The 24,643-nt window shown below is 43.8% G+C and overlaps 1 protein-coding gene across 9 annotated transcripts in view; it reads right to left on the bottom strand.

The window, feature by feature from the left end:
- Window positions 1-9,467: 9,467 nt before the first annotated feature.
- Window positions 9,468-24,643, bottom strand: part of CRACDL (CRACD like) — a 65,857-nt gene continuing 50,681 nt past the window's right edge. For 8 of the 9 annotated variants that reach the window (XM_062628551.1, XM_062628552.1, XM_062628554.1 and 5 more), the window contains 4 exons: window positions 22,664-24,269; window positions 12,920-13,119; window positions 11,061-11,196; window positions 9,468-10,241 (listed from right to left, as the gene is read on the bottom strand). In XM_062628551.1, the coding sequence (XP_062484535.1) occupies window positions 10,096-10,241; window positions 11,061-11,196; window positions 12,920-13,119; window positions 22,664-24,269 (2,088 nt within the window). In that variant the 3' untranslated portion in view covers window positions 9,468-10,095. The remainder of the gene's footprint in view (window positions 10,242-11,060; window positions 11,197-12,919; window positions 13,120-22,663; window positions 24,270-24,643) is intronic. The other variant, XM_062628549.1, reaches the window with a different exon arrangement.

The raw sequence follows: 24,643 nt of genomic DNA, 5'->3' as shown, positions 1-24,643 counted from the left end.
TGCTGCAGCTCCAACAGGTGACAAAAATGATAGTGATAACGTAAGAGCTTTGGGACTATCAGATAGCTCCATCCTCTAGGAAGGACACTGAAGGCATACATTTTTAAATGAAGTGGTGTATTCCTTTCTTCACAGATTCCAAAGAAGCTTCAGATTCCCATCTCTACATGCAGACTAGGTGTTCAGCCTCCTCTAAATTGCATGCAGATTATTCTCCCAGCAAACAAAAGGAAACGAGCAGTTTAAGAGCAATATATTGACATATTCTACTCCCCAAAAGTACTTTTCAGAATGACAGCTATTAGTGTGATCCCACGTGCTGTGCAACTGCATGGGCCAATGCTAATTCCACCCACCAAACGTGCAGGTAATGGGAGTGAATGGGACAGGGGTCAGGAGCAAACACCTATCAGAGACTTTAACAGCTGCTGGCAGCTGGAGCACATTGAGCAATTAATAAACTCTTCCTGAAGTTTGTAACATGTCAGTGATGATGAGTTTGATAACTGTAATAGGTGTATCACTGGCATATTGCATCTCATGCATACCATTACTGTTATTCCTATCCTGAGAGGAACAGAGCTGTAACAAATTGCAAGGCTTACGCACACAGAGTCCTTTGTTTTTTAACGGGATTACACTGAAACCCTAGGTTACAGAGTTACAGCACACATATCCTGATGTGTCCAAAGTCAGGTATCAAGATGACTCCTGTTTGTTGACAATTAAACCCTAAAACCATCAACAGCTGGGTTTTGTTGCCAGACTGCCAGAGCTGAAGGGGGAAAATCACAAGGAGCAGGCTGAGAGCACCACGCAGGGCACTGGTGAAGTGGGATTGTGCGGAAAGCAATGGCTTTCCTCCCCATCTCTCCCTTGCTACAGGCTGTGTCACAGCTGACAGCACTTCCTCTTCCCTCTGCATTTAGGTAAGGTTGCCAGTTGCAAGAGGGTGAGCCCAGAGTTGCCCTTGCTCCCCAGCGAGCACAGCTGGTATGGTAGGTGATCCTTGGGGGACGTGGCTGCAGGCTGTCCCTCAGCCTCACTCTTGTGCTCATCCTGTTTGGTCAGAACCTGCTTATGTTTTTAAATCTCAGTAATACCGTATCTGCTGCTAATTACAGCCCAACAATACTAAAGCAGTGTGCAAACAAGGCCATCATCCAAGTATTGTTTTGCCTAACCAGAATGCTGGGGTTGTGAACGTTTGCATAATGTTTAATTATTTAGTCAGAACATAAAATTTGTCTTCCTCTCAAAAACATTTTTATGAAATGCCTCAATAATTAAACAGCACTATGTTTATGAACAGCAGGGAAGATTCATAAAATGTCTTAGTCAGAAACAAGCAAGTAACTGCATCCCGCTATAGTAATCAAAATATGCCACCCAAGCCTGGCAAACACCAGCGTGAGCTCCTTGTGCAACAGAGCAGAATATGATTAAAAGCTTAACAGTTCAGTGGCTGTACCTTGGAATGGTCAGGGAGCCAGAATTCAGTGTTTTAATTCACTCATTAATCAATATATATAATTTTGAGAGGGCTGGCTCAATTATACATATGAGTTAGCTGAAGTGAGACCTATGACTATGAAAGGTAAAATCTGGGGTCAGCTGGAGACCCACAAGTGGTGCCACAGCCTGAGAACAGTGTCTGCAGGCTCCTGCTCTGGCATGCTGCCTATGGGAAGGCAGCAGGACCTATGCATTGGGTGACAGGTTCACATTTACACCTCTTGTGTGGGATTTGGGAGCAGGGAGTATTCCTCATTGGGTTCCTCTAGGTAATTGCCTAACACACTGAAAAAAAAGCAAAACAGGTTCTAGGAAGGTAGCCTGAGGCACATAATAAAAACACCTACTTTGATGGCACGGGAAGGAGGTCCTGCGCCATCTCCTGCTGATAGGGAATAGAGGCCAGCTCCAACCTCAGTTATTTTGTTGTGTAAATAGAAAAATCCCTAAAATGAACGGTCAGACTCTGGGCTGGAGTTGCTGAATGTATTGGGGATGTCCCAGCACCAGGCAAGACCCAGAGGTTCTTTTAAGCAAGTAAAACTCACAGGCTGCAGACGGGCATGGGCTGTCATACACCAGATTCCAGTCTGATCAAAATAGTTTCTGTGCCTAAACATAAAAACTCCAAATTGTACTAAATTGTTTGAAGGGAAGGCAGAATTCAGGAGCGCAAATTGCTTCTTGTTAAAGAAGTAATCGCTCACTAAACTGGGAGGAAGTATGTGTTATATCCTGGGAACATGCATTTGCCTCTAAAATCAAGTATTTTAATAATTTGAATTTACTAGATTACATACAAGAGAAGCATAACTTTAAAATGTTTTATTTGGGCAAGATAGGGATTTTTATTCTCTTTTGAATTCAGCTTCATACTGCAGCCATATTTCAATTATGCTATGCACGAAATTAAGCTTGTGTACTTCTGCGCTCTCTGAAACTCCTCTGTTACTGGCTAACAAGGATTCCAAATTACTCAAGCCAATTTCTGAGATACACATGTAGCTAAGAGGCTCCCTTTTTGTCCATCAGTTACATAAAACCAGCAAAGGAAACCACCTCTCCTCCTCCCGTATCCTTGGCGTAACATCTGTGGCTCGGTCTGAGGGTTACTGGTTTGCAGCACTGTGCTGGGGTTGTGTCAGACAGGAGCTGGTGAGAGTATGGCTTAGTTTGGGAGGTGGATTTGAGGAGCTGCTTGTGTAACAGGGTAAAGCAAATAGGGAAACCAGCACAAGTCTACCTGTTCGAATAACCACCCTCTGCTTTCCCTGCCTGAAAACATCAGCCTACATAAACAGGCTCTGACAGCAAATGCTGCCTTTTTCCCAAGTAAAACCCTCCTTCGCATCCTGCTTTAGGGAAGTAGGTCACAGTAATATCTGCCTTCCCCAGTCTCCTGTCCACGATCACAAGGTAAGATAAATTATACCCTCACAATTAGCAGAGAAATTGTGGCATGAAAAGGCAATTTAAAAGCTCAGTGTCTCTCTGGAGAGCAGCTGGCAGCACAGTCCACCACTGAAAGTGCCTTGCAACCTGCTGCCTGTGCCCACTCTCCGCTGATGGACCCAAGCTCTGTGGCTGGATCTGATGTTGAAGAAATGCAGCCACCCTTCGTCGGCAGACAGCCCACTTGCTGCCGGCTGCTTCAGCATGCCATGGAAACAAACAGAAATCACAGAGGAGGGAAGCAGCAAAGAAACAGGGCAGTAGGATTTCCCTGCTGAGTAGGGCAGGTTGCCTCCATTACCTCTAGCTCCAGCTTCTTTTCTTTGCATTGCTTTTCTTCCTTCTGAGATTGTAACACCAAATTACCGTGCTGTCCAAAAGCAGGTTCAGCACATCTGTTCCATGGTGTGTGCACATTCATGTGCATGTTGCACCCCTGTTAGCAAATGTGAATTTTTGCTCGCCTTCTCCTGCTATGCCAACCTTACACTGATGTCTGATGACACGTGGTCTAGCATGATGCCTGCCAGTCTGGGGTTCATGTGGCATCGTGTGATGTATGGCTTACAGAGTGCTGTCAGGGCCATGAGCTGGTTGTTCCTTGTGTTTCCCAGTGGGTTTTCTGAGTGCTGGAGCTGTTGAACCACCACATAACCCTGGGGTTTGAAAGAACATACAGACAAGCTCTGCAATGCCACAAGGCCAAGGATGGGGAGTGATTTGTGCCATGGCTCTTCCTTGGAAGTCTTTGTTTTTTTGTTTTGGTTTTTTTTTTTTTTTGTGGTTCAAAATAAAGGCATGAACCAAACAAAAACCTTCATTAAGCAAAAAGCAATCCCTTTTGCATACTTGAGGTGAATGCTGCAGGAGGAGGCAAAGAAGTTGAAAGAAGGCAGCCCTTACTTAAAGGAGTGGCTAGATGGGGAAGATGATGTCTGTTTTGCCTGGACAAGCTCAGGGCTTTATTCTTCCCCTTGTCTGCAGGCAGCCTGCCCATCAAAATTATCCCTGGTGCTGAGTGCAGAGAAGACAAGCCAACAGCTTATTAAGGAGTCTCTGTTATTTCTGCTGAGAAAGGTGGCTTTTATTTTCCTGAAGGGTTATTAACTGAATTCTCCTCGTCATAACTTTGGGTGTTTTCCTCTGCTCTTTCCAGACAGTTCTCTTTGGTTCTTCGATGTAGGCAATGTTTTGGAAGCATTTATTCAGTCTTGTTAAATTCTGGGCAGGAGGAATGAAAATAATGTGGGAATAGGATTTCTTTGGGAGACAAAATCACCAGAGCATGACTTTGGGACAGACCTGACTGCAGTTCAGTGACTTCCAGTTTCTGATATGGTGCTGAAACCTTTACAGCACCTGGGGCCCCCAACATAAGAAGAACATGGACTTTTTTGAGCGAGGAGGACCACAAGGATGATCAGAAGCTGGAACACCTCTCCTAAGTAGACAGGCTTAGAGTCGGGGTTGTTCAGCCTAGGGAAGAGAAGGCTTCAGGGAGACCTTAGAGTAGCTTTCTAGTACCTAAAGGGGCCTACAGGAAATCCGGAGAGGGACTTTTTGCAAGGGCATGTAGTGACAGGACAAGGGGAAATGGCTTTGAACTGACAGAGGGGAGATTTAGATTAAATATTAGGAAGAAATTCTTTACTGTGAGGGTGGTGAGGCACTGGCACAGGTTGCCCAGAGAAGCTGTGGCTGCCCCATGCCTGGGGCTTTGAGCAACCTGGTCTAGTGGAAGGTGTCCCTACCCATGGCAGGGAAGTCAGATCTGGATGATCTTTAAGGTCCCTTTCAACCCAAGCCCTTCTGTGATTCTATAAATAAATGGGAACTATGTGCTACAGTAAGTGAAAATACCACTGCACCCTGCTCAGCATCCTTGAATAGGCTTTGGTGCAATTATGAACCTGCAACATCATATGCAAATAAGTAAATAAACAAAGCAAAAAGAAATCAACAATGAAAGTACTCAATGTGAAAGTATGTGAGATGGAAGGAAGGAAAATTGTCCTCCGTCACTTCAGTAATGTCTTACAGACTCAGCTGCATTCCTAACTGTACTTAAGATAGCAGTTTGGGATCCCAGAGAGGGAGACAGTTCAACCTTCTCCTCAATGACCTCCATTTAAGCTGCCTTAGGTGAGCTAGAGAGGTTTTCTTCTGGGAATACATCCAGTGTACACACAGAATTAGAATCTGCAGCAAAGGTGCTGCAAGATACTGCAAATGAAGATGATCGGAATGGACTATGAATATGTTCCCCTTCAGACTCCAGCTTCAAAGTGTAACATGATGCAGAGAATTAGCTGGGACTAGTAATCCATAAAAATCTTCACATGGTATTTATTTTGTGAAGTCAGGCTATAAAAGATTCCACGCTATAAAACCTCATTGGTTCCTGTCACTTTCTGAGCACCTTGGCAAACAGTGGGAGTATGTGAGAACTGTGCCCACTTGGAACTGAAATGCTTTCTTCTATAGGAGTTAACCCCATGCAGCCACTCTGTGCTGGATCACACAGGGTTACATTGACCCCTGGGTTTTTATGAGACATGCAGCACTGCCCAGTGTTCACAAATGCCATTTTCTTTTTTGGACTCTGTAACAGTACAGAAGTTACCTTCTAACCACAAACACAAAATCCTGTAATTAAACCTTTGTTACGCACAGCAGAGTGCTCATCGTGTATACAAAGCAAACATTTTGGCAAGTTTATTATGCTCCTTGAGACTAAGACGGAATTAATGGCATTGAAAAATTACAGCAAGCTGCTTGCTATGCTGCTGCTGCTGCTGCTGGGTATTTTCACTGGCAATGGGATTTTATATTCCACTTCGTCTTGAGAAAAAGTGCAACAGATTCAGTAAATGTTTTTACTGTCAAAGGCAACAGAGTGCAAAACACTATGTCAAAGTAAAGGTCAGAAGGGTATTTTGGCCTTAAGAATTCATTGCACTTCTCTGAGCTTTAAAAACCACTTAGCTGTAACTTTTTACTTAAAATGTTAGGAGGTAGCTAATGAGGATAATCTGACTAGTAAACAGCGTAAGTCATCAAATGCAGGTTCTGCACTGAAAGACACCCGATACATGATTTTGTTTGCATTGTGCACAGTCCTTCATCCCTGGGAGGGACAACTGCTTGCAGACCATCACCTTCCTCATTGAACAGAAAGCCAAAGGTGCCTCATGCAGCACTTATGGGAGAGGAAACATCTATTTTTCAAGTCCATTTTGTTGTTGTTCTTTGACTGCAATTCAAACTATCTTAGTTTATGTGCATGAGTCACGAACAAAGGGTGATTTTTTACATTTTATTTCCCTGATAGATGTTATACTCCAACAATATATATTGCAGCTGCCTGAGCACAATGGATCAGCCTGAGTCAGTCATCTTGCTTCTCAGCTGGAAAACTACAATGACGTCCTTAAGAAAGCTGAGCAGATCTGAAAGGCTTTTTTGGTGGTATCAAGTGTGAAACATAAATCATTGTTCATACAGAGAAGAATAATATATTTATATTTGCATCTTTCCATTGCCATGAACAGGCTATTTGACCAAAGAAGAACACAGGCTCTAAAACTATTTTCTGCTTACTTGTTGACAAGACAGATATAGCAAGACCTGTTTGCATGACCCTTTGACTTAGAATGAATAGATCTTGGTACAGAACAATGCCATGAGAAAATAAAAATTCCCTCTAGCCATCAGCTCAGAAGTCCAGGTAGCCAAGTGCCTTCCCTTACACAAAGGCCAGGTCCATCAGCAGTAGTAGAATACGAAGAATTCATTAGTCACACTACCTCCCAAAGCTTTTTGCAATCTCCAAAGCGAAGGTCCTAGCTTTCGTGTCAAGCAGCACTTGATGGATTTTGTCTTCCACTGATTTGTATAGACGCTTTTTGAAATCAACTGAACATTTCGTGACCACAGCCTCCTACAATCAGCAATCAGTTCCAGTGTACTTATGCATGAAAAGCAGCACATCATGCTACTGCTTCTCTTAAGCAGATTTTGAAATTAGCTTACATTCCTCCATAATTATGGCAGAATTGGTCAAGATCCCAAGTTTGCTTCACACAGGCCTGAGCAGCTGGCAGGGTTGCAGTACCATTCCCTTGGAGGTGAATGTTGCTCATGGGCCCATAGGGAACCACAAAGCTGTCTGTCACCACCCATGGCAGTCATTCACACCTACTAAAAAATGAAAGTGAGTTGAGCCAGTAGAAACCCTAAGGCAGCAATACCTGGACCACACCATCAATGGCAAAATACAGGCTCATGTCCACCCCACGCTTCCTACTTTATCATTCTCCCAGATTCGGATCCCAAATGCCACATGAGGAGTGTGCTCCATGGAGAGCTGGTCACCCCCTTAACTCCTTATCTTGACACATCAGAACAGGGAGGGACTTCTCCTTGAGATTGTGCAGGTCTTGCTACAATACCTCCACCTTTCATCTCCGGTATTCCTGAGCATCTGTCTATGAAAACAGGAGATGGTCCAAGAGATTTGTACTCTTCCACAAACACCTGCACAGGTCATGCTCTAGGCATTCAGTCAGGTTTCAACACAGGTTTAATCCTTTTAAGCAGGGAGAGAATGTTAAGGAGACAGACCATACCTTTAACTACATCTGAAAACACTGTGCTCTGCATGGAATGGTGATAAGTAGAGAATCCAAATTTGGTCTTTTTTTTAATATATTTTTATATGTATATTTATATATATTATAGAACCACAGAACCAAGAGAAATTAAAGATCATCGAGTTCCAGCCCCCCTGCCATGAGCAGGGACACCTCACACTGGACCAGGTTGCTCTCAAAGCCCCATCCAACCTGCCCTTGAACACTGCCAGGGATGGGGCAGCCACAGCTTCTCTGGTCAACCTGTGCCAGTGCCTCACCACCCTCAGACTGAAGAACTTCCTCATTGTATCTAATTAAATCTATCCTCCACCCTCTTTCAGCTATTACAGTCCTTTAATACACAAAATGTCTTTTTCTTCGAAGGTTGCTACAGAACGCAATAGCATATCTTAAAATTACACTTGATGATAATTAGTTACTTATTACAGAAAAGGTGTTTTGGAGAGATAGTTAAGCTGTTTTTCATTGCATCTGAAAAATGTACCTATTGCTGCTGCAGGTCCTAGAGTACGATTTGAATACCAAAACAAAAAATCACTAAAGGACTGTGCCTGCTGCCTCATGGGGAGCCACGTGAAAGTTGTTTGCACAACCAACCTTCAGGCAGTTGAGCCCAAGGTTGCCTGTCCTGTAATTAAGTTCCTATTTCTGTTGTGGATGTGTTTAGCAGGAAGCTCTCTTGCCACTTCTCATTTCAGCAGGTTTGCCTACACTGCCTTCTGTGATCTGCATAAAGGAGGAAACCCTGGAAGAACTGGCAGGAACTCCTTGGCTTTGGGACCGCTGACAGCTGCTGGAGTGGGCAAGCACAGCGGCTGCATCAGGCCTCCAGCACCCATGCAGGCTGATTCCAGTAGTGATGCAGGCTGGCTGGCTTTAGCCAAAGGCTTTGACAAATACAAAACTTGGTTTTCTTCCTCATATTTTCAGTGAGGAAAGACAACCCATCTGAAAATGGATGTTTCTTGGATATTAACCTGTTCCAGTGCCCTGTGTCTTTATTCATTAAAAAGTGCAGCTGCTGGAGGGAGCTCAGATTTTCCTCCCCACTTCCTTAGAGCAGACAAGATTTTGAAACTGCAAATGCAGGTGGTGTTAGGAAACCCCAGGAATCCTAAAGTCCCCCTACATTTATCTAAAAAGACTGTTAACTGCATCAAGAAAAAAAAAATCACGTACATCAATACAAATAAACTGGGAGAGTGCAGTGCTCAAGCAGTAACTCACACATATATAAACAGAGAGAAATGCTTGCAAAGAGGGGAAGGCTTAGCAGTGGGCATTTCATTTCCAGGAGATTCCCTAATGGGCTTTGTCATTTGCTTCTTTAACTCACAGAGAGGTCTTAAAATATATTCAGAGTGATTTCGGTCAATCAGCAGCAATGATTTCTCCTGTCAATCTTGTTAAACAGGTGAAGGTGAAGAGCCTGGGAGACTTCATAAGCAAGAGTCCCAGGCTGGTGGGGGAGACTCAGGCCAATGAACATGAGAATTTTATATAAAGGTAGTAAAGCACAGAGATACATTACTGTTTTTGAATGAGAATAACTAAGATTCCCTAGGAGGTGATATGTGAAGCCGATGCTGGAATGACATTCACAGCATTTCAGTCTGGACTCTAGCTCAAGGCTTTTCAGTTCTTATTTTTAAACTAAACGCATACTGTCCATTGCTACTAATACTGTCCTCCTAACTGAGCATGATGATTCCACACAGAGGAAAGCCAGTTGCAACCAGATAAACTCAGGTAGGAAGGCAACTGTGAATGCATTGATGAGCTTCCAACCACCGATCAGTTTCCTTATTACTTGCCTGCTTGCAAATGTTGTGCAACCAAGGCTGCTGACGGAAAGAGCTGAGGAATTTTTATTCATGGTCACGCATAAATGTGCGTATTTGTGCCTCATAAAACGTAACCTAAACCCAGAAACAGGACCACTTGGCTCAGCTAAGCAAACATGCTGCTGAAGCAACACAGCTGAATGGAATACTCACTAGCACCTATTCATCAACGCCTCCATGTGCCAAACAGAAAGAGCGTCAGGCAAGTCCAGTGAAACACATGAAACAGAATCAGAATGTTAGTGCACACTTTATAAATGTAAACAGAGAAAACGGTAACAAACAGAAGTTTCCGACAACAACAGAAATTCAGAGGTTAGCAAAGATCCTGGTTTGCTGCAAACACCATTAAAGGCGGAAAATGCAGGAAATATGTACAGCAAAGGTTTTATTTTCCAAAGTGTAAGTATGTCCTTAGCATAATTTAAGTAATCCATTGCCATTGCAATCCTGATTGCTACAAAGTTGACGGTAAACTTTTTGACTGCACCTATTGCACACTTTCTCCACTGCTGTACAATAAACCCCTTCTCGTGTATCAAGAAACTCTCCACTGTGAGTAGCTGGTCTGTAGAAGTTCAGTTAAGTTGTTGACTTCATTATGAAAGATGCTATTTGTTTGCATCACTCTACTTTATAATCTGTGGCATATCACTCCAAGCTTGCGATTTCTTTTTGGCCAGTTCCATCCATGATGGCTGATCTGGAGCAGCATTATTGGCTTTCCTCAAGGGGTTTATTTCCTCTTTATCCACCAGTGCTGGTGATGGGGCTACTGTGAATAAAACAAATGGACATTTGATGTTCACTTGCTGTGCAGCTGTACCCCCTACCTCTTTAATAGAAAATTTCCCATGGCTCATTCTTCGGTAGAAAATCTTCACATTTCACATGGAAGCTGCTCCCGCAGTATGTTATTGAGGAAAGAACCATTCTATCCTCAAAAAAAAAAAGACAGTGTTTTTCTCACCACTAGTATCTTTTGGTCCCCAAATTTACCAAAACCAAAATGATGACATGGATTCCTTGCTGTGCCCTGTGTGTTTTAACACCCAGGCCAAAAAAGAAGAGTCTTTTCATTAGCAAGAGCATTCATTTGCAAATCCCTCCTTTAGCGAACCCCCAACTCAAAGGAATTTTATTGCCTTCAAAACTTCTGCCTTTCTTTCAAATGTCAATTTACCAAAGAGATTCAAAGTTACAGTGGGAGGACTGATGGGCAGGCAGTTTATGATCACATCCTTCCAGCTTGCTGAGGAACCCACATCAAAATTGAATGCTAATTTTGCATGCATTCTGCATTCTACATTCTACACTGAGTGCATTTGAGACCCCGTCATGTCAAATGGCCTCGTGCTCTCAAGTCACATTTCTTTCAACACGAGTTTTGACTACTTTGTAATTAAAGTGGTCAAAAGAATACGCCACCAAATAAAACCCCAGATTTGAACCCTGAAAACAGTCTTCCCATGCTGATGTGGGCCTGGGGAAGAGATTAGAATCTAGCCCCTACTCCTTTTCCAGCACACTCAAGGAGGATTTCTTCTGACAAGGTTGTGAGATAACAGCCTACATTTTAAGAATTGTTTCCTACCAGGGACATAATGTGACAGTGAACTGGTTTTCAGCAGGGGCTCCTTCACTTCAGACTTTGTCTCTTTCCTCTGCTCTTCAGAAGTGGTTTTAGGTGCCAGGTGCGAAAGTTTGCTCCACTGCTGCTTCACTGAGCCCTAGGCACAGAGAGGGATAAAATCCAAGTAATGCAGAGAGAATGAGACCAGTTTGAGAGACACAAGCAAAAGAAGTGAATGTAGTGCCTGTCACAGCTCAAAGAACACACGTGCTCATTACACATTGGTCCCAGTCCTCTCACTTGAGCGGATACCTGTTCAAAAAACTCCTGTGGTTTTAGCTTAGTGTCCATGACACTCAGCTTTACAAATTAAAACTATCCCTCTGTATCTCTTATTCATACTGGTATCTCTGAGTAGGTTATTACAGTCTTCAATGCAACATGTATTCCAAGCCCTTTTCACACCTCTACTAGCATATATAGGATTTGGAAACAGCCTTGTTTTCTCATGTTTCCCTCCCACTTCCTGAATTTTGTGGGTTAGGGCACTGTATTTTGGATGCTTGATGGTAAATGGATTTTCCATAAAAAAGGAATCAAACACATCCTCCCATGGATTTCCTTGCCAGTATCAAAAACTACCCAAGTGACAGTGGCTGGTGCAATGTGGGAGAAGGAAAAAGTGGGATCAGTACAACAGCACCAAGCCTCATATGCTGCAGTCAGAAGCATCTTGAGGAAGTTTCTCTGTTAGCTGATATAGGGAAATAAAATGCATGGCATGAATTTAAGAGAACATTGCCAGCTCAAATCTGGAGTTTCCTATTCTGACATAGAAACTGTATTTTGGGATCATTTATACCCTTGGTGTCTTAAGTGCTATGACAATTTTGAGCATTATTGCAGTTCATAACAGACATTTTATTAAGTATTACTCCTTGTTAATCTAACCACTGCTATTTTTTATCATTTAGAGATCTTCCCTTATTCCAGGATATAAAACAGCTACCTGGGTTTCTAACAGCAACATCTAAAGCAAAGAAGTGGGCCATTTGCACTGGGAATGCTGTACTGGTATAGGACACACACACTCCTGCATCAGTGCAGGGTTATCCCTGTGCAGGAGGCAATGCAGGCAGCACTCGCACGCTGCTGAGTTATCCCAGTACCAGGGAAGACTTATTAGTGTTCAGAATTAAGGCCAAGTGCTTCTGCTGGCCCAGCTTTGTCAACCAGGAAGATCACTTGCTATGGGTGTCACCCTCTTTTGCATGGAATCTTTTAAGAGGCAGTGTCAGCCCGTATTCCATGGCATCATGTGAGCGTCTGAGTTACCCATATACAGAGAACCAGAATTTATATTTTGGCACTGTCTGCAAGTGCAAAAGTTATTTTTATCCTATTTCACTTCTCAAGGCTCTAAAAATTGTTACCTAGGAGCTTCTGGGACTGAGCTGTTCATTCAGTGTTAAATCAGTCCGGATGCATAGGAGGCTCAATGAAATGCTGTGCTTTGAAGGATAGTTAAAGACAGTGCATTCCCTCTGCATTGAGAGAGATCTGAGACTACAGTTTAGCACCTCACTGTGGGTATTTTAGCATGCAATACACACTTCAGATCTGTAAGTATGCACTGGGCACCCAAGAAATTTTACACAGCTCGCATACTTCCAGGATTTCTTGGAAATATAAAATTACATATCTGAATGATCAGAGAACACTGAATCTGTAACACATTTCTGAGGGCAGTGTCTTTGTTACTCATGATTATACTCATCAAGTATCTGTAATCACTACAGCATGACTGGTAATCTAGCAGTGGATACAAAGAACACTAAAGGAGGTGATATGAAAGCATCATGAATTTGTACTGTAAGTACCTCTGTTCGCTCCTTCTCTTTATTCTGTCTCTTTGTATCTGACTTCATATCCAGAGCCACCAGTTTTTCTCTGTCGGGTTCCTGCTCCTGCTGCATGCCCCTTTGCTTTTGCCTTGCTATGGAAATCCAGGCTGGCTCTATGGGAGTGTTGGGATCTCTTCCAGCATCTCCAGCAGCCACAGGGGAAGGCATGCTTCTCTCTGTTGACAGATCATTTATGTACATGGTTATATGAAAGAAGTTGTAATTAGCTTTAGCTCGCACTTGCCCAATATGCTGATTGGTCCCAGGACGTGTGACCAGCCTGGGTGAGTAGGAATTGTTTAGTTTGGTCTTCAGAGAGCAATCTGCCTGTTTTAAGTTACTGTTTTACTGGTGAAAACTGCTCTGCATCTTTGCTTGGCTGGAGTCGCAGTGTCACTGCCCTCACCTGAGGGAGATGCAGAAACACGAATCAAGCTTCACTAATCTGCCCATTTTCCAAGGACTACTCTTTTGCTCCCTTCTCCCATCTGCTTTGTGACCTCTCAGAGACAAGCAGCAGCAGATTCAAAGCTGACCAGAGTTGAACCACAGTGTTACAAAGACAACCCTGTCCCCGCTGCAGCTGCCCTTGGCTCCTCCTCTCCCCGTACCCACGAAGCAGCAGTTGATGCCTTGGTCTGGTTCCTGCCTTCCTCCCATTCCTTTAGGTACAGCTTCCCTCACACAGCCCCTTGGTGCCTCCAGGTGCTGTGCGTGACTGAGCATAAGTCTGTGGTGTCTGATCACAAACAAATACTGCTAAAACCATAGGGTTAATTCATGGTCTTTTGATGTGAGGTTTACTTTGAGTTGTGCTTGCTGACACTGACTGTGCTTTCCACTGGAGACAGTCACTTTTTTCATGCTCTACCACAACTCTGATTTCAGTGACATGAGTTAAAAAAAAATCAGTTCCTAGAGTGAAGGGTCAAAAGTGCTACCCTGCTGTCCTCACAGCTGCTACTCAGGCATAAGCAGTATCCAGAGTTACGGGGAAATGAAATACTGTCTATTCAAATATTCTGTGAAGAGAAAACCTGTCTATATGCTGAGCAGGTATGGAACAAGAGAAGAGCCTCAGCTCCCCTGTTGGCTCCATCTCCCAGGTTCTCCACTTCTTCATTGGCTCACACTGCACATGAAATTCAGTTTTCCAACCAATGTGGAGCCTCTGGGTGGTTTAAGAGGAACAACAGTACTAACACCCTGAGAGCCATGTTAGAGCCATAAGGAAAGATGATTTAACCATTCCCAGACATTTCTGGCAACTAATATACCCCCAAATTTACAGAAGGCTATTTCAGAGCTAGACGTTAAGCTTCCCAACCTCAAATCACACATGGTCCTACCCCGAGGAAATGTCTGTTACCTAGTCAGCACCCAGTTCAGGGACCCAGGAAGAGGCAGACCCAGCCAGGAAACATTGCTGCCCCAGAGTCTCTTGGGGCTCAGGTACTATGCAGGACCCTGTGGAGCTGTCTAGGCTGTGGTCTAGTTTAGAGGAACACAGCCCTGTTGTGGAAAGCAGGCAAACATCTCTGAAGGCACATTTGAGAAGCCTCATGAAGGCATGGGAGATGAAAGGGATGATCCTCTCCCAACAGCTGGAGTCTGCAAACTCAGGCACATTATGAAATCCCACAAACTTTCTTTGCTCAGGGATTTTCTCAAGTCAGTGCTGTACATCACCAGAGACAGACTAGTTATTTGAGCAAGAAAACACCATAAAGCCTATGTCAGCTAAAAACCACAAAAAGAGAAAACACAAGGTTTGCTTTAAAGCCTAAGCAAGGTATTTTGCCGGCTGATGCCTGCATTTCCCTTCACATTCACCTCGTGATCTCACAGCAAAACCTCTGAAGAAACAAGCCAGAAAGTCCAGCTGTGTAAATGCAGTCTTTGAACACTGAAGGAGCTTACCTCCCTCTTGCACAGCAAGTTACAACAATTCTCAGCATCCCACCTATGCCCCACCTTTGCATGCCAACAGCTGTTCCTCCCATAACCTTCTTCCTTTTTCTTCACTGGCTCCCCTCACTTCACTTTTGTCTTGTTTTACAGGATGATAATATGGCTGGGAGGGATCTCAAGATGTCCTGTAGTCTAACTTTCAGCTGCAAGGCAAGATCAGTTTCAAGATCAATTTCACATAAACTGTTTCCTGATTAGTATGTATCTAACCTGTTCTTAAAACCCTCATAAGATGCGACAGATCTCAGAGTCTCTCTAGACAACCTATCCTATGGCTTGGCTCTTGTTGTTCTACTCGATTTTTTTTCCCTATTGGTTAAGTTAAATCTTCCTTGCTCCAATTTAAATCCTTAACTTCTTCTCCTATACACTATGCATATCAGCAGATTACCTATAGCCTCCTTGCAGCAGCCTTTTATGCATTTGAAGACTTAGACCTGTGTTCTGATTATTTTTAACTCTTCTGATTAATCATATTCTCTAGATCACTCTCACTTTTGTCCAAGCTCTTGACCAAACCACATTGGTTGGAACTTATATCTGTTATCTTGTAGGTGCTTAGAAATAGCTCAAGTATTCCTTCCAGTATTTTGTATTAACTTAAGTGGTCTATAACAGCTTTTCTCCCCTCCATCTTGCCTCCCTTTTCAAGATGTGCCACCTTCTGGAGTGCCCCTCATCTTCCACGGTTCACCAGGATAACCACTAGCTGAAGCTCAAGGACTGCTAGCCCATCTTCTCTGAGTATCTGAGGACAAACTTCATTAGGGTCTTCATAAGTAAACCCACACAGCTGAACTGATGTGATGCCTGCTAATACATCAGCCATCCCATTCCCTCCTTTGCTTGTAGGCCATATCCTTGAACCCATACCTGCTCACCCATTTTAGGTCATGAGCAATTTGGGCAGGACTTACTGGTGCATTGCCCAGTAAAAGCAGGTGCCACACTTCATCAGTTCCCAAAGCACTAGTTGTACACAGACTGACTGTCACTGCTGAAGCTGACAGCAATGCCTAGTGTTCCTCAGAGCTGAGGATCCCTCACTGAGTACATAGAGTGTACAAGCTTTTGTATGTACATACTCAAGTACATGGAGTACAAGCTTTTAACTTTAGTTACCTTCTATCCAAATTAGTGAACTCATTTCCCTAACTTCCTTTAATGAATAACCATTCCACAGTTACGCTCAATATTATGAACATATTTCCCCACTGAAGCCTGGCTAGCTGGACTCATCCTGCAGTTCCATCCCACCTAACATACCCCTTCCCCACCACATACAGGCCTCTTCTCAGCCTAGAGAAGACTGGGCTTCCTCTCCAACTGTACAGCGACAGACACACATCACTCCATGAATCCTTTTCCACCACCTTTTCACCTTCCTTCACTGTCTATAACATCTTGGTGCTCAAAACCACTGATGTCTTTACCCTGAAGGCCCTTTTCCACCCACCCACCCACCAGCTTTCCAGTGATACTGGGAACCTGACTTCTGCCTTGATGCTGCTAGTGATGTACAGTCCCTCTGATTCAAAATCACTCTTTGTGCTTTGTCCCATTTTCGCTGTCACACCACAGGAGCTTTCTGTAAACACCAACTGAAATGCACGTTGCTCCTCCTCGGCTCCCATCAATCAATACCAACACAATGACTGCTATGCCCAGGCTCTATTTACTACACTGCTTGTAATGGTCTTATTGCTACCTGCACTCCTGTTTCTCTGTCATCCTCATGGATCTAGGATTCATCTTTCTGTTATTTCAATGTGCCTTGCCTAGCACAACAGGGTTCCCGGTCCCACAGTGATATGTCTGGACGCTGCTATTATGTTTTTCACAAGGCAGATATTCTAAGGAAGGCATCAAGCACTTTTGCTCTTCAGACAAGTCTCCCTGACCAGATGCCAGACATCCTAGTTATGCCAATTAGAAGGCCAAGTATCATCCCATAAGAGATGGTATCAGAATGCCCCTGTGATAGGAGGGAACAAAACCTCTTTATCATCATCTCAAAGATTTTATATGTGTCTGTACAGGCCTGAGTTAGGACAGCAGAGTAGGGTCACCTGTAGCAGATCAAGAGCTGCTGTTTCTGGGAGGGACTTCCTTATTTCTTCGAGCAGTTTTATTCTGCCCTTGTCCTTTGCTGCAGAAAGCCAGACAGGCAAGGCAGAGGAAATGCCTTCTTTTCAGAAGAAAACCCATCAAATGCAACCTGTGCAGGATTTACTACCTCATCTGTCAGCCAGAATTACTGTAAGGGGTAGAAGAGGCTTATTCACTATTTATTATCTTTCCTATTGCCCAGAGATCCTTTACCTCCTCCCACCTCCAACTGGAGGAGGTTTCTTGGCAGTACACATGCACTGTGGTACCAGCCAGAAAGATGAAAGGTGGTGAAGTAATCCAGGAGACAGTACAGTGAAGTGAGTCGGCAGTTTAAGATGATCTGTTCTACAAAGCTCTGGGTACCTTGGGGGACACCAAGAGGCTAAAAGCTTTCTCAGGAAGAGACTGTTCTCAAGAGAAGTGCTGCTTGCTCATCTTCCTCACTCCACTGACTGCCTGATCACCTTGAATGAGCCCTCCCTATCTCATCTGGTCATGAGGTAGTCTGTGTGCTTTTATGATTCATCACATGGCAAAGCAGAGAGTTTAAGGAACCAGGTAGCCAGAGTGGAACCAAAAGTACTCAAAACCAAAATCTAATTCTTGCTTCTGCTGCACATCACATGCACAGCAGCTAGCACAACAGTTCCCAGTGGGTAAATGTGACTTTTAGGGAGACAAATGCAAGCAGTAGCATCTTCCATGGGAAGCTGTGTGAGTTCAACAGGCCACAGATGCCACAAATGCCTCCTCCAGTGAAGCAGGGCTGAGCCTCTTCCTTCCGCCTGGCACCTGGGAGGTTTTTCTGAATAAAACTGACATCTGAATCATATTCTTCAGTTCTTATTACAACATCCTGTTTTAAACAATATGCTATTCAACTTCTTAATAACTTCATAAGCTAATAAAGGACACTGCTGGCAGCAGTTTGTCTCTTGTTCACCCACAGTTTTAACCTCGTGATTGCATCTTTCCCTAGTTTCCTTGGAGCTGGCTTGGCCTCAGGCTTTCTGAAAGACAAGTGAGCCTCTTCTTCCCCTCAGGGTAAGTCACCAACAACGGTGATACCAGGTCAGAACTTGTCAAGCCACTCTGTGCATAATGTCACCATGCATAAAAACTAGCATTTAACGTAGGCTGCCAAGGTCTTCCTGTGCTACTTGAAACCACATCTAGAGCTACAGAAGCCCTCCCTTCACATCTTTCCCACAGCCACCTAACACACATGGATGGTCCCAAGAACAGCCACTCTGTCTACTGTCTTCATCACTTCATCAGCCTCCAGACTGACTACCAAGGATAACCCCTGAAGCCAAGTGAACCATAGCCACATCCTCAATTCCCTCCCACAGATCAGAATCACCTGAGCTCTTTTCTGCTGGTCTGACAGTGGCCGGGCTGGTTGCCTCATGGCCCTGTGGGGGAATTCTTCTTCTGCAGCCCTATTAAATTCAGGTACCTGTTTCCTCCAGTATCTTACTAAAACAGCTTTTTTTTTTTTTCCTCAGACTAAGTTCTGATCTTACAGATTAAATTTATGCCTAAATATTGTGGAATGAGTGTGTACACTTCTCATTATCCTTTAATATGTGTCAGTTTGGTTGTGCAAAGAATAGGACGAAGATAAAAATTAATCTTTATGTACAAAATGACCTGTTATTGTGCATTGGTTTATATACACGCACAGAAAGTGAAGAGAAATGAAAGAGAGAGAGAGATACATACCTATTTCTGTCTATTGACAGACAGATATACTCAGTGTATTCAAGTGCATCTGGGTGTGTGTGCATTGCTTATATGGATAACCACAGCAAAGACATGTTTAAACATTGCCCTGAGATTTAGAGATTGATTTTTGTTAGGTTTTTTTTTTTTAGAGATGGCCTCAGGTATTGTACCCATATTCTTCAAATCTAAAAGCCTTTGTGTGCACAAAATATAGCAGAGGCCCTTTATAACATTTAAATCTCATATCTGCCAATGAACATCTTATGCCTGCAAGGACTGCAAAGAGTGCTTCCTCTTGCCATACATCTGTGCAGGAAAAAGGTCAGAGACAGAAATATTAGGTCTTTTTGAAAGCCAAACTTCTAACAGCAAGCAAAGGTAACTTGTGGATTCCCTATGTATTTTAAAAGCAAACATACTCAGAACTAATCCAAACAACTCTACACCAGGAGATAACACCCCTTGTATACAACACGGTCATTGGTTTGTAACACTGCTCATGCATGCATATTTAATTCCACACTGTTGTATCTTTGCTCATTTATAAAGCCCCGGTTATTTTAAGAAGAGCTTTACAAATGCATATGGCATGTAGTATATCCTGGCCTACATATTTCCTTGTGTTTATAAAAGCACTTCATGCATTGGTGTCAGTGTACACACCGAATTCCTTAATTTCAGACAAAGCTATTCTAAAAGATTTGACATTTCTTTCTTCTCTAGGATGATGTGTGAGGTATTTGACTCCTGGTTGGATCTATACCACTGCTGCCAGGAGAGTCTTTTTTACACAAGAAACTGCTATGTTAGCATCAAAGTCTATTTCACTGCTGGAAAACAGCCATATTGCAAAACAGCCTGACACAACTGAAAAAGCAACTTCTGCTGGAAAATGACAGCTTCCTTTTCAGCTGTAGCCAGGACACTACAGCATTAAAGCAATGTCTTTTTTATGTAGGGAGAAACGTTTTTCTTGTCATTTCAGAGCTTGTGTTTGCCAGACGATAAGCATCAATTTCATTCCCTTTACATTCACTGTCCCTCCCCAAGCTCCTTTTCCCTGTTAGAGCATGTCTCCCTGCTACAGCTCCTCAGTCACTGAGTTTTATATACCCTAAAATACACATTCACACAGTTACTGCTTATGGTTTTACTCCTGCAATAACCCATTAGCATATGTTAATTGCTTCTGCCCTTTAGAGGATTTATAGCAAAGTGTATCAAACCCAAACAGCACAGCTTAACCTTTTAATTCTTGCAGACTTGTGCCTTTAGCTGCAGGAACTTCAAAATGACTCCTCCTGGGGTGACTAATTTCACACAGCCATTAAAAAGCTACCTTGCAGCCTGACAGAGGACAAGCAATCCCCTGCTAGCTCCCTGGAAAACTCTGGAGAGCACAGGTGCTGCTTTCAGCCGGGGTGGTAAACCAGCATCCCACCAGCCCTCCTGTTGCCTTTGGTACCAGGAGTGTTGAAAAGCTAAAAATCAAACTGAATGAACCTAATTGCCCCTGCTCACTCCACAACACAGCAAACTGACTTCCTTGAGATGAATCCACATGTGAAGGGAACTGCAGCCCTTACATCACCATTTCACAACTTGTCTTTCTGTTCAGTGCAGGGATTTCCTAACACATTGGGAGGAAACTCCTGACAGCACAACGTGACTCCTGATGTTGACCACAGCTTTTTGAAAGGGCTGGTGAACTCAAGGACTAGGAGAGAGCTGGGTGCCAGCATTAAGGGTGGCTGGATGGAAAAAGGAAAGTAAAGGGTGTCCCAGCAGATCAAGAGGCCAGAGATGGGACCACCCAGAGAGGGACTTTTTACAAGGCCAGGACAAAGGGGAATGGCTTTAAACTGACAGAGGGTAGAAGGAAGAAGTTCTTCACTGTGAGGGTGGTGAGGCACTGGAACAGGTTGCTTTCTGAGTCCTGACATGCCCACCTATTATAACCCACTACCAAGTGACTCAAAGCTGGGAAACCAGCAGCTTTGCTTAAGGTGATACGAGAGCAGTAGTGCAGCAGATAAGGAAGAAGACTAGTTATCACAGACCAATCTGAACCAACTGAAACAACTCCAGGCCACACAGATTTGGTGTAGTAGTGTCAGGTGGAGAGGAACATGTCCAAAATATGGCTCAACTTGCAGCCCCAGGTGTGTGCAACCCTGCCAGGAGGAGGGGACCTGCGGACACGATTTTGCACAGGACAGTCCTGAGCCTGGAAGCAGGAGTCTCCTTCACCCCGAGGCTGAGGAGGCAGAGGAGAAGCCTGGTGGAGAAACTTGTTTCCCAGCTCTGTTTCTGACCTTTCTCCCTCTTCCAGCACTGCCTCCAACCCTGCTGCTGCTGCAGGCACCCTGGGACTCAGCAAGATGGATGTCAGAAAAGGCTGTGTGCAGGAGCAGTGATCCTCCCACTGCTTGCCTCTCTGTGTGCAGGAGCAGTGATCCTCCCACTGCTTGCCTCTATCCTCTGCCAGACCAACCCTACCAAGCCAGGTCTCCACTACAAATAATCAACCATTCCTCAGGGCAGGGTAGAGGGAAAAATACCTGTAACTGGAATGCTGGGATTATATGAAGGCAGAGCACCTTGCTCATGGGGTGCAGGGAGGCTGTAGACTGATGGCCATGGGAGCCTCATCTGGCTGCAGAGGACCTGATGAATCCCCTCCTTTATGGCTGCTGGGAGTGCAGGAAACTATACATGTGGCCAGAGCCCTGCAAACACATCTGTGATCTTGCAGCAGATGACAAGTGGAATCAGCTGCTACTCAGGGCATCTCAGGTTTCCTCTGGGGACAGGAACAGGCTTTTTGTCACCCTACAGGACAAGTGCCATGAGGTCAACTGGTTTGGTGTTTCCCCACTCCAAAGCTCAGACTAACCCAAACCAGAGCAACCAGAGGCAGGAGGGAGCTCTGCAGTGGCACAAAGAAACCTTTTCATGTGCTTGGCCAGCATCTCCTCCTCACATTCTTAACATCAAACCCATGACCAGACAGAGTAAGGGGAGGGAAGAAGTTTCTCCCACATATCAGAAGACCTAAAGATTCCTTTTCCCCCTCCTGGCTGTTCTCTGAAGCAAAGAGCAGTTCTACAAGAGCTTGAGCATGCATCACCTAACTTGTTTACTGTCCTTGCAAAGACCTCAGACAGTGGTGCCACTTCCAGTCGTTTCTGTTCTCTGCCTGTAGCCCATAATATATTAGTCTCCAAAGGACTGATTATTTTTCTAACTCTAACCCAATTATATAATGCAGACAACAGGGTGAAATTTAACAATCTGCAGTAGACACAATCTTACAGTCTCTCCTGGCTTTAAACTCCAGGAAGCTGCAGGGTAGTTAATTTTTGTTTTTAAACAAGGAATGAGTAATGATAAAAATGGATAAATGAATAAGCAAAGCTCACAGGAGACAATAAATAAATGGTGAGTGGAGCATGCCAGGCAGCTACTGGTACTTCTCCCTTAATGCTACCATGAAAAAGAAGGTCTAGAGGTCTGAGTCACTCATCCCACACAGGGCACTGCACTTAATATGTGCTCCTGGCTTTTGAATTGCCATACAGCACCTCTAAATGGGATGTTTAATGTCTTGGTAATTGTGTTCTACAGTACTTGCTAATGCACTTTATTTGTTGAGTGTCACTTAAAACATCCTTTAAACAATGCCCTGAAATGCAAAAATAGCAGGTGAAAATATCATATTCTTCCCTGCTGTTCTTCTGATACTCTTTTCAGCAAGGGAGAATGAGGGAGCAACATCACTGAAGGCAGAACCATTAGCTCACGCTCATCAGTGTTGTGATGGACACAGGAGGGCTGCCTCGTGCTCTCCCACAGGTAATACCATTCCTTTTGAGTGAAGCTAACTTTATCAAGTATCAGGAGTCTTACCAGACACTTTACAAGGATTTGACTTTTTCTCCAAGTCCCTATCTTCATTTCTGGATTCAGGAGAGTGAATAGCTTTGTCCTGCTTCTCATTGTTTGCAGTAGTATTTGGAACGCTTATGGTTTGCAAGGCTGGCTTCTTAGGCAATGGAGGTTTGTTACTAAGCTGTTCAGAGGACTTCGCTTTGGGTTTGATCTTTTCATTTAAAGAATCACCAATATTTGTATCAGCTGTTTTTCTGATCTGTGCCTTATCACCTTTTAGAAAGGAAGTCAATCCTTCATTTTCTAAATTAAACTCTGCACTGTGTCTTTTAATCCCCTTTGATTCTGGTGATGAGTTGTCTCTATATTTCAAGGACAGTGACGTGGATCTAAGTTTCACTTGAAAAGGATTTTTATCTTCACAGCTTGGCTGATTCTGAGATACCGCCGTTGAATCGCTTGGCACCGGCACCGTATCGACAGCTGGAGACACGCAGCCAGCCAAGATTTCTGCAGGTTGGCCTGAGTTCTCAGAGTTGGACTCTGGCAGCAAAGGCTGCTTTTTGTTGCTTCTTTTTTCACCCTCCAGATCTGATTCCTTCTGCAAGTCTTCTTTCTTCTTCTCATTTCTTGAGACCTTCACTTTGGACAGGAAGAATCCAGTATTTAATGGGCTTTCCAATTCTGATCTTTCTGGGAAGTGAAGGCTTCTGGTCCTTGGTCTCTCCTGCGCAGAGGAAACAGAAAACTTTCTCAAGGCACTGAGTTCATTGGCTGCTTTTTCAGCTTTCTTCCCTAAAAGTTCCTCCTTGTGGACTAGTGACTGACTGTTCTCCTTACCAGAAGCAGCTACCTCTTGTGCAGTCTTCATTTTCTCTAGAGAGCAGGAAGCAGATGATCCCATCCTTGTTGAGGAAACAGGATGTGACACATGGAATGAGCCTGTGGGCTGGAAAGAACCTGTGGAAAACTGCTTGCTGGACTCTGACAACAGAGCAACCTCTTTCTTTACCTCTTTATTACAGGACATTTCCTCAGCTATGTTATCATCCTTCTGTATATTTTCTTCTGACTCTTCCAAGAAAGCAATACTATTCTTACTAACTGAAGAATCTTCTTTGGATGGTATTTTATTTACTGAAAACACGGTAGGAAGCTCATTATTTTCTTGATTTAAAATATTGATTGACACATCGTTCACATCCCCAGACAACAGAACTGGTGTTTCTGAGGCATCTTCTTGCTTTTGTACGTTTCTGTCTGGACTGGAGTAGGAAGAAGTTGCAGAGTCTTTGCGTTCTAACAGCAGTGAGGACTCAGACTTCACACACATTGTTTCCAGTGTTGGTTGGCAGCCCTCCGGTTTATTCTCTGGTAGCAGGGCTTCCTGTGCAACAGCAGACCCAGAAGCAGGCTGAGTCATCACTGGTCTCAAAGCAGGGGGAAGGTCCTCAGGCATTCTGGGCTTTGGCCAGGAAGCCACATCCTGCACTGCTGCTGTGCCACATGGCAGTTCTTGATTGCTTGGTTTGAATACAGCATCTGACAAGTCTGTCTGTTCATCATCCTCTTCTTCTTCTTCTGGGGTACAGCTCAAATCAGTCAGAGATTCAGACTGGGTCCTCTGCAAGAAAAAAATTCAGAAAGCCCCATCACCATGTAGAGATGCACTTTTGTCTTATACATCATTACATTTTATAACAGAGATCTCAGAGAGGAAGGCAATACTTGCCTCCACTGGTAAGTTGATGTTTTCTTAATCTATGTATACTGGATGCCTTTTTATCTAAGCAGATTCTGGTATGATGTATTTAACCAATATAAAAGCCATGAGTGACACTTCCTTCTGCACAACTAGTGCTTTCATGCCTTTGTAGATGGAAAGTTCATCAAAACAATGGCCATTGGACTGTCCTTGGCACTTGATTCCCCGGAGCATACTGGCTATGCTGTGTTCCTCTTAGGCAAAAAGCAGCACTTGAAAGAGAAAAATCTGTC

Source organism: Pezoporus occidentalis, unplaced genomic scaffold, assembly GCF_034315485.1.
Source record: "Pezoporus occidentalis ecotype Australia unplaced genomic scaffold, CSIRO_AGI_Poc_V1 ctg32, whole genome shotgun sequence".
NCBI lineage: Eukaryota > Metazoa > Chordata > Aves > Psittaciformes > Psittacidae > Pezoporus > Pezoporus occidentalis.
This window is presented reverse-complemented; position numbering and strand designations above follow the sequence as displayed.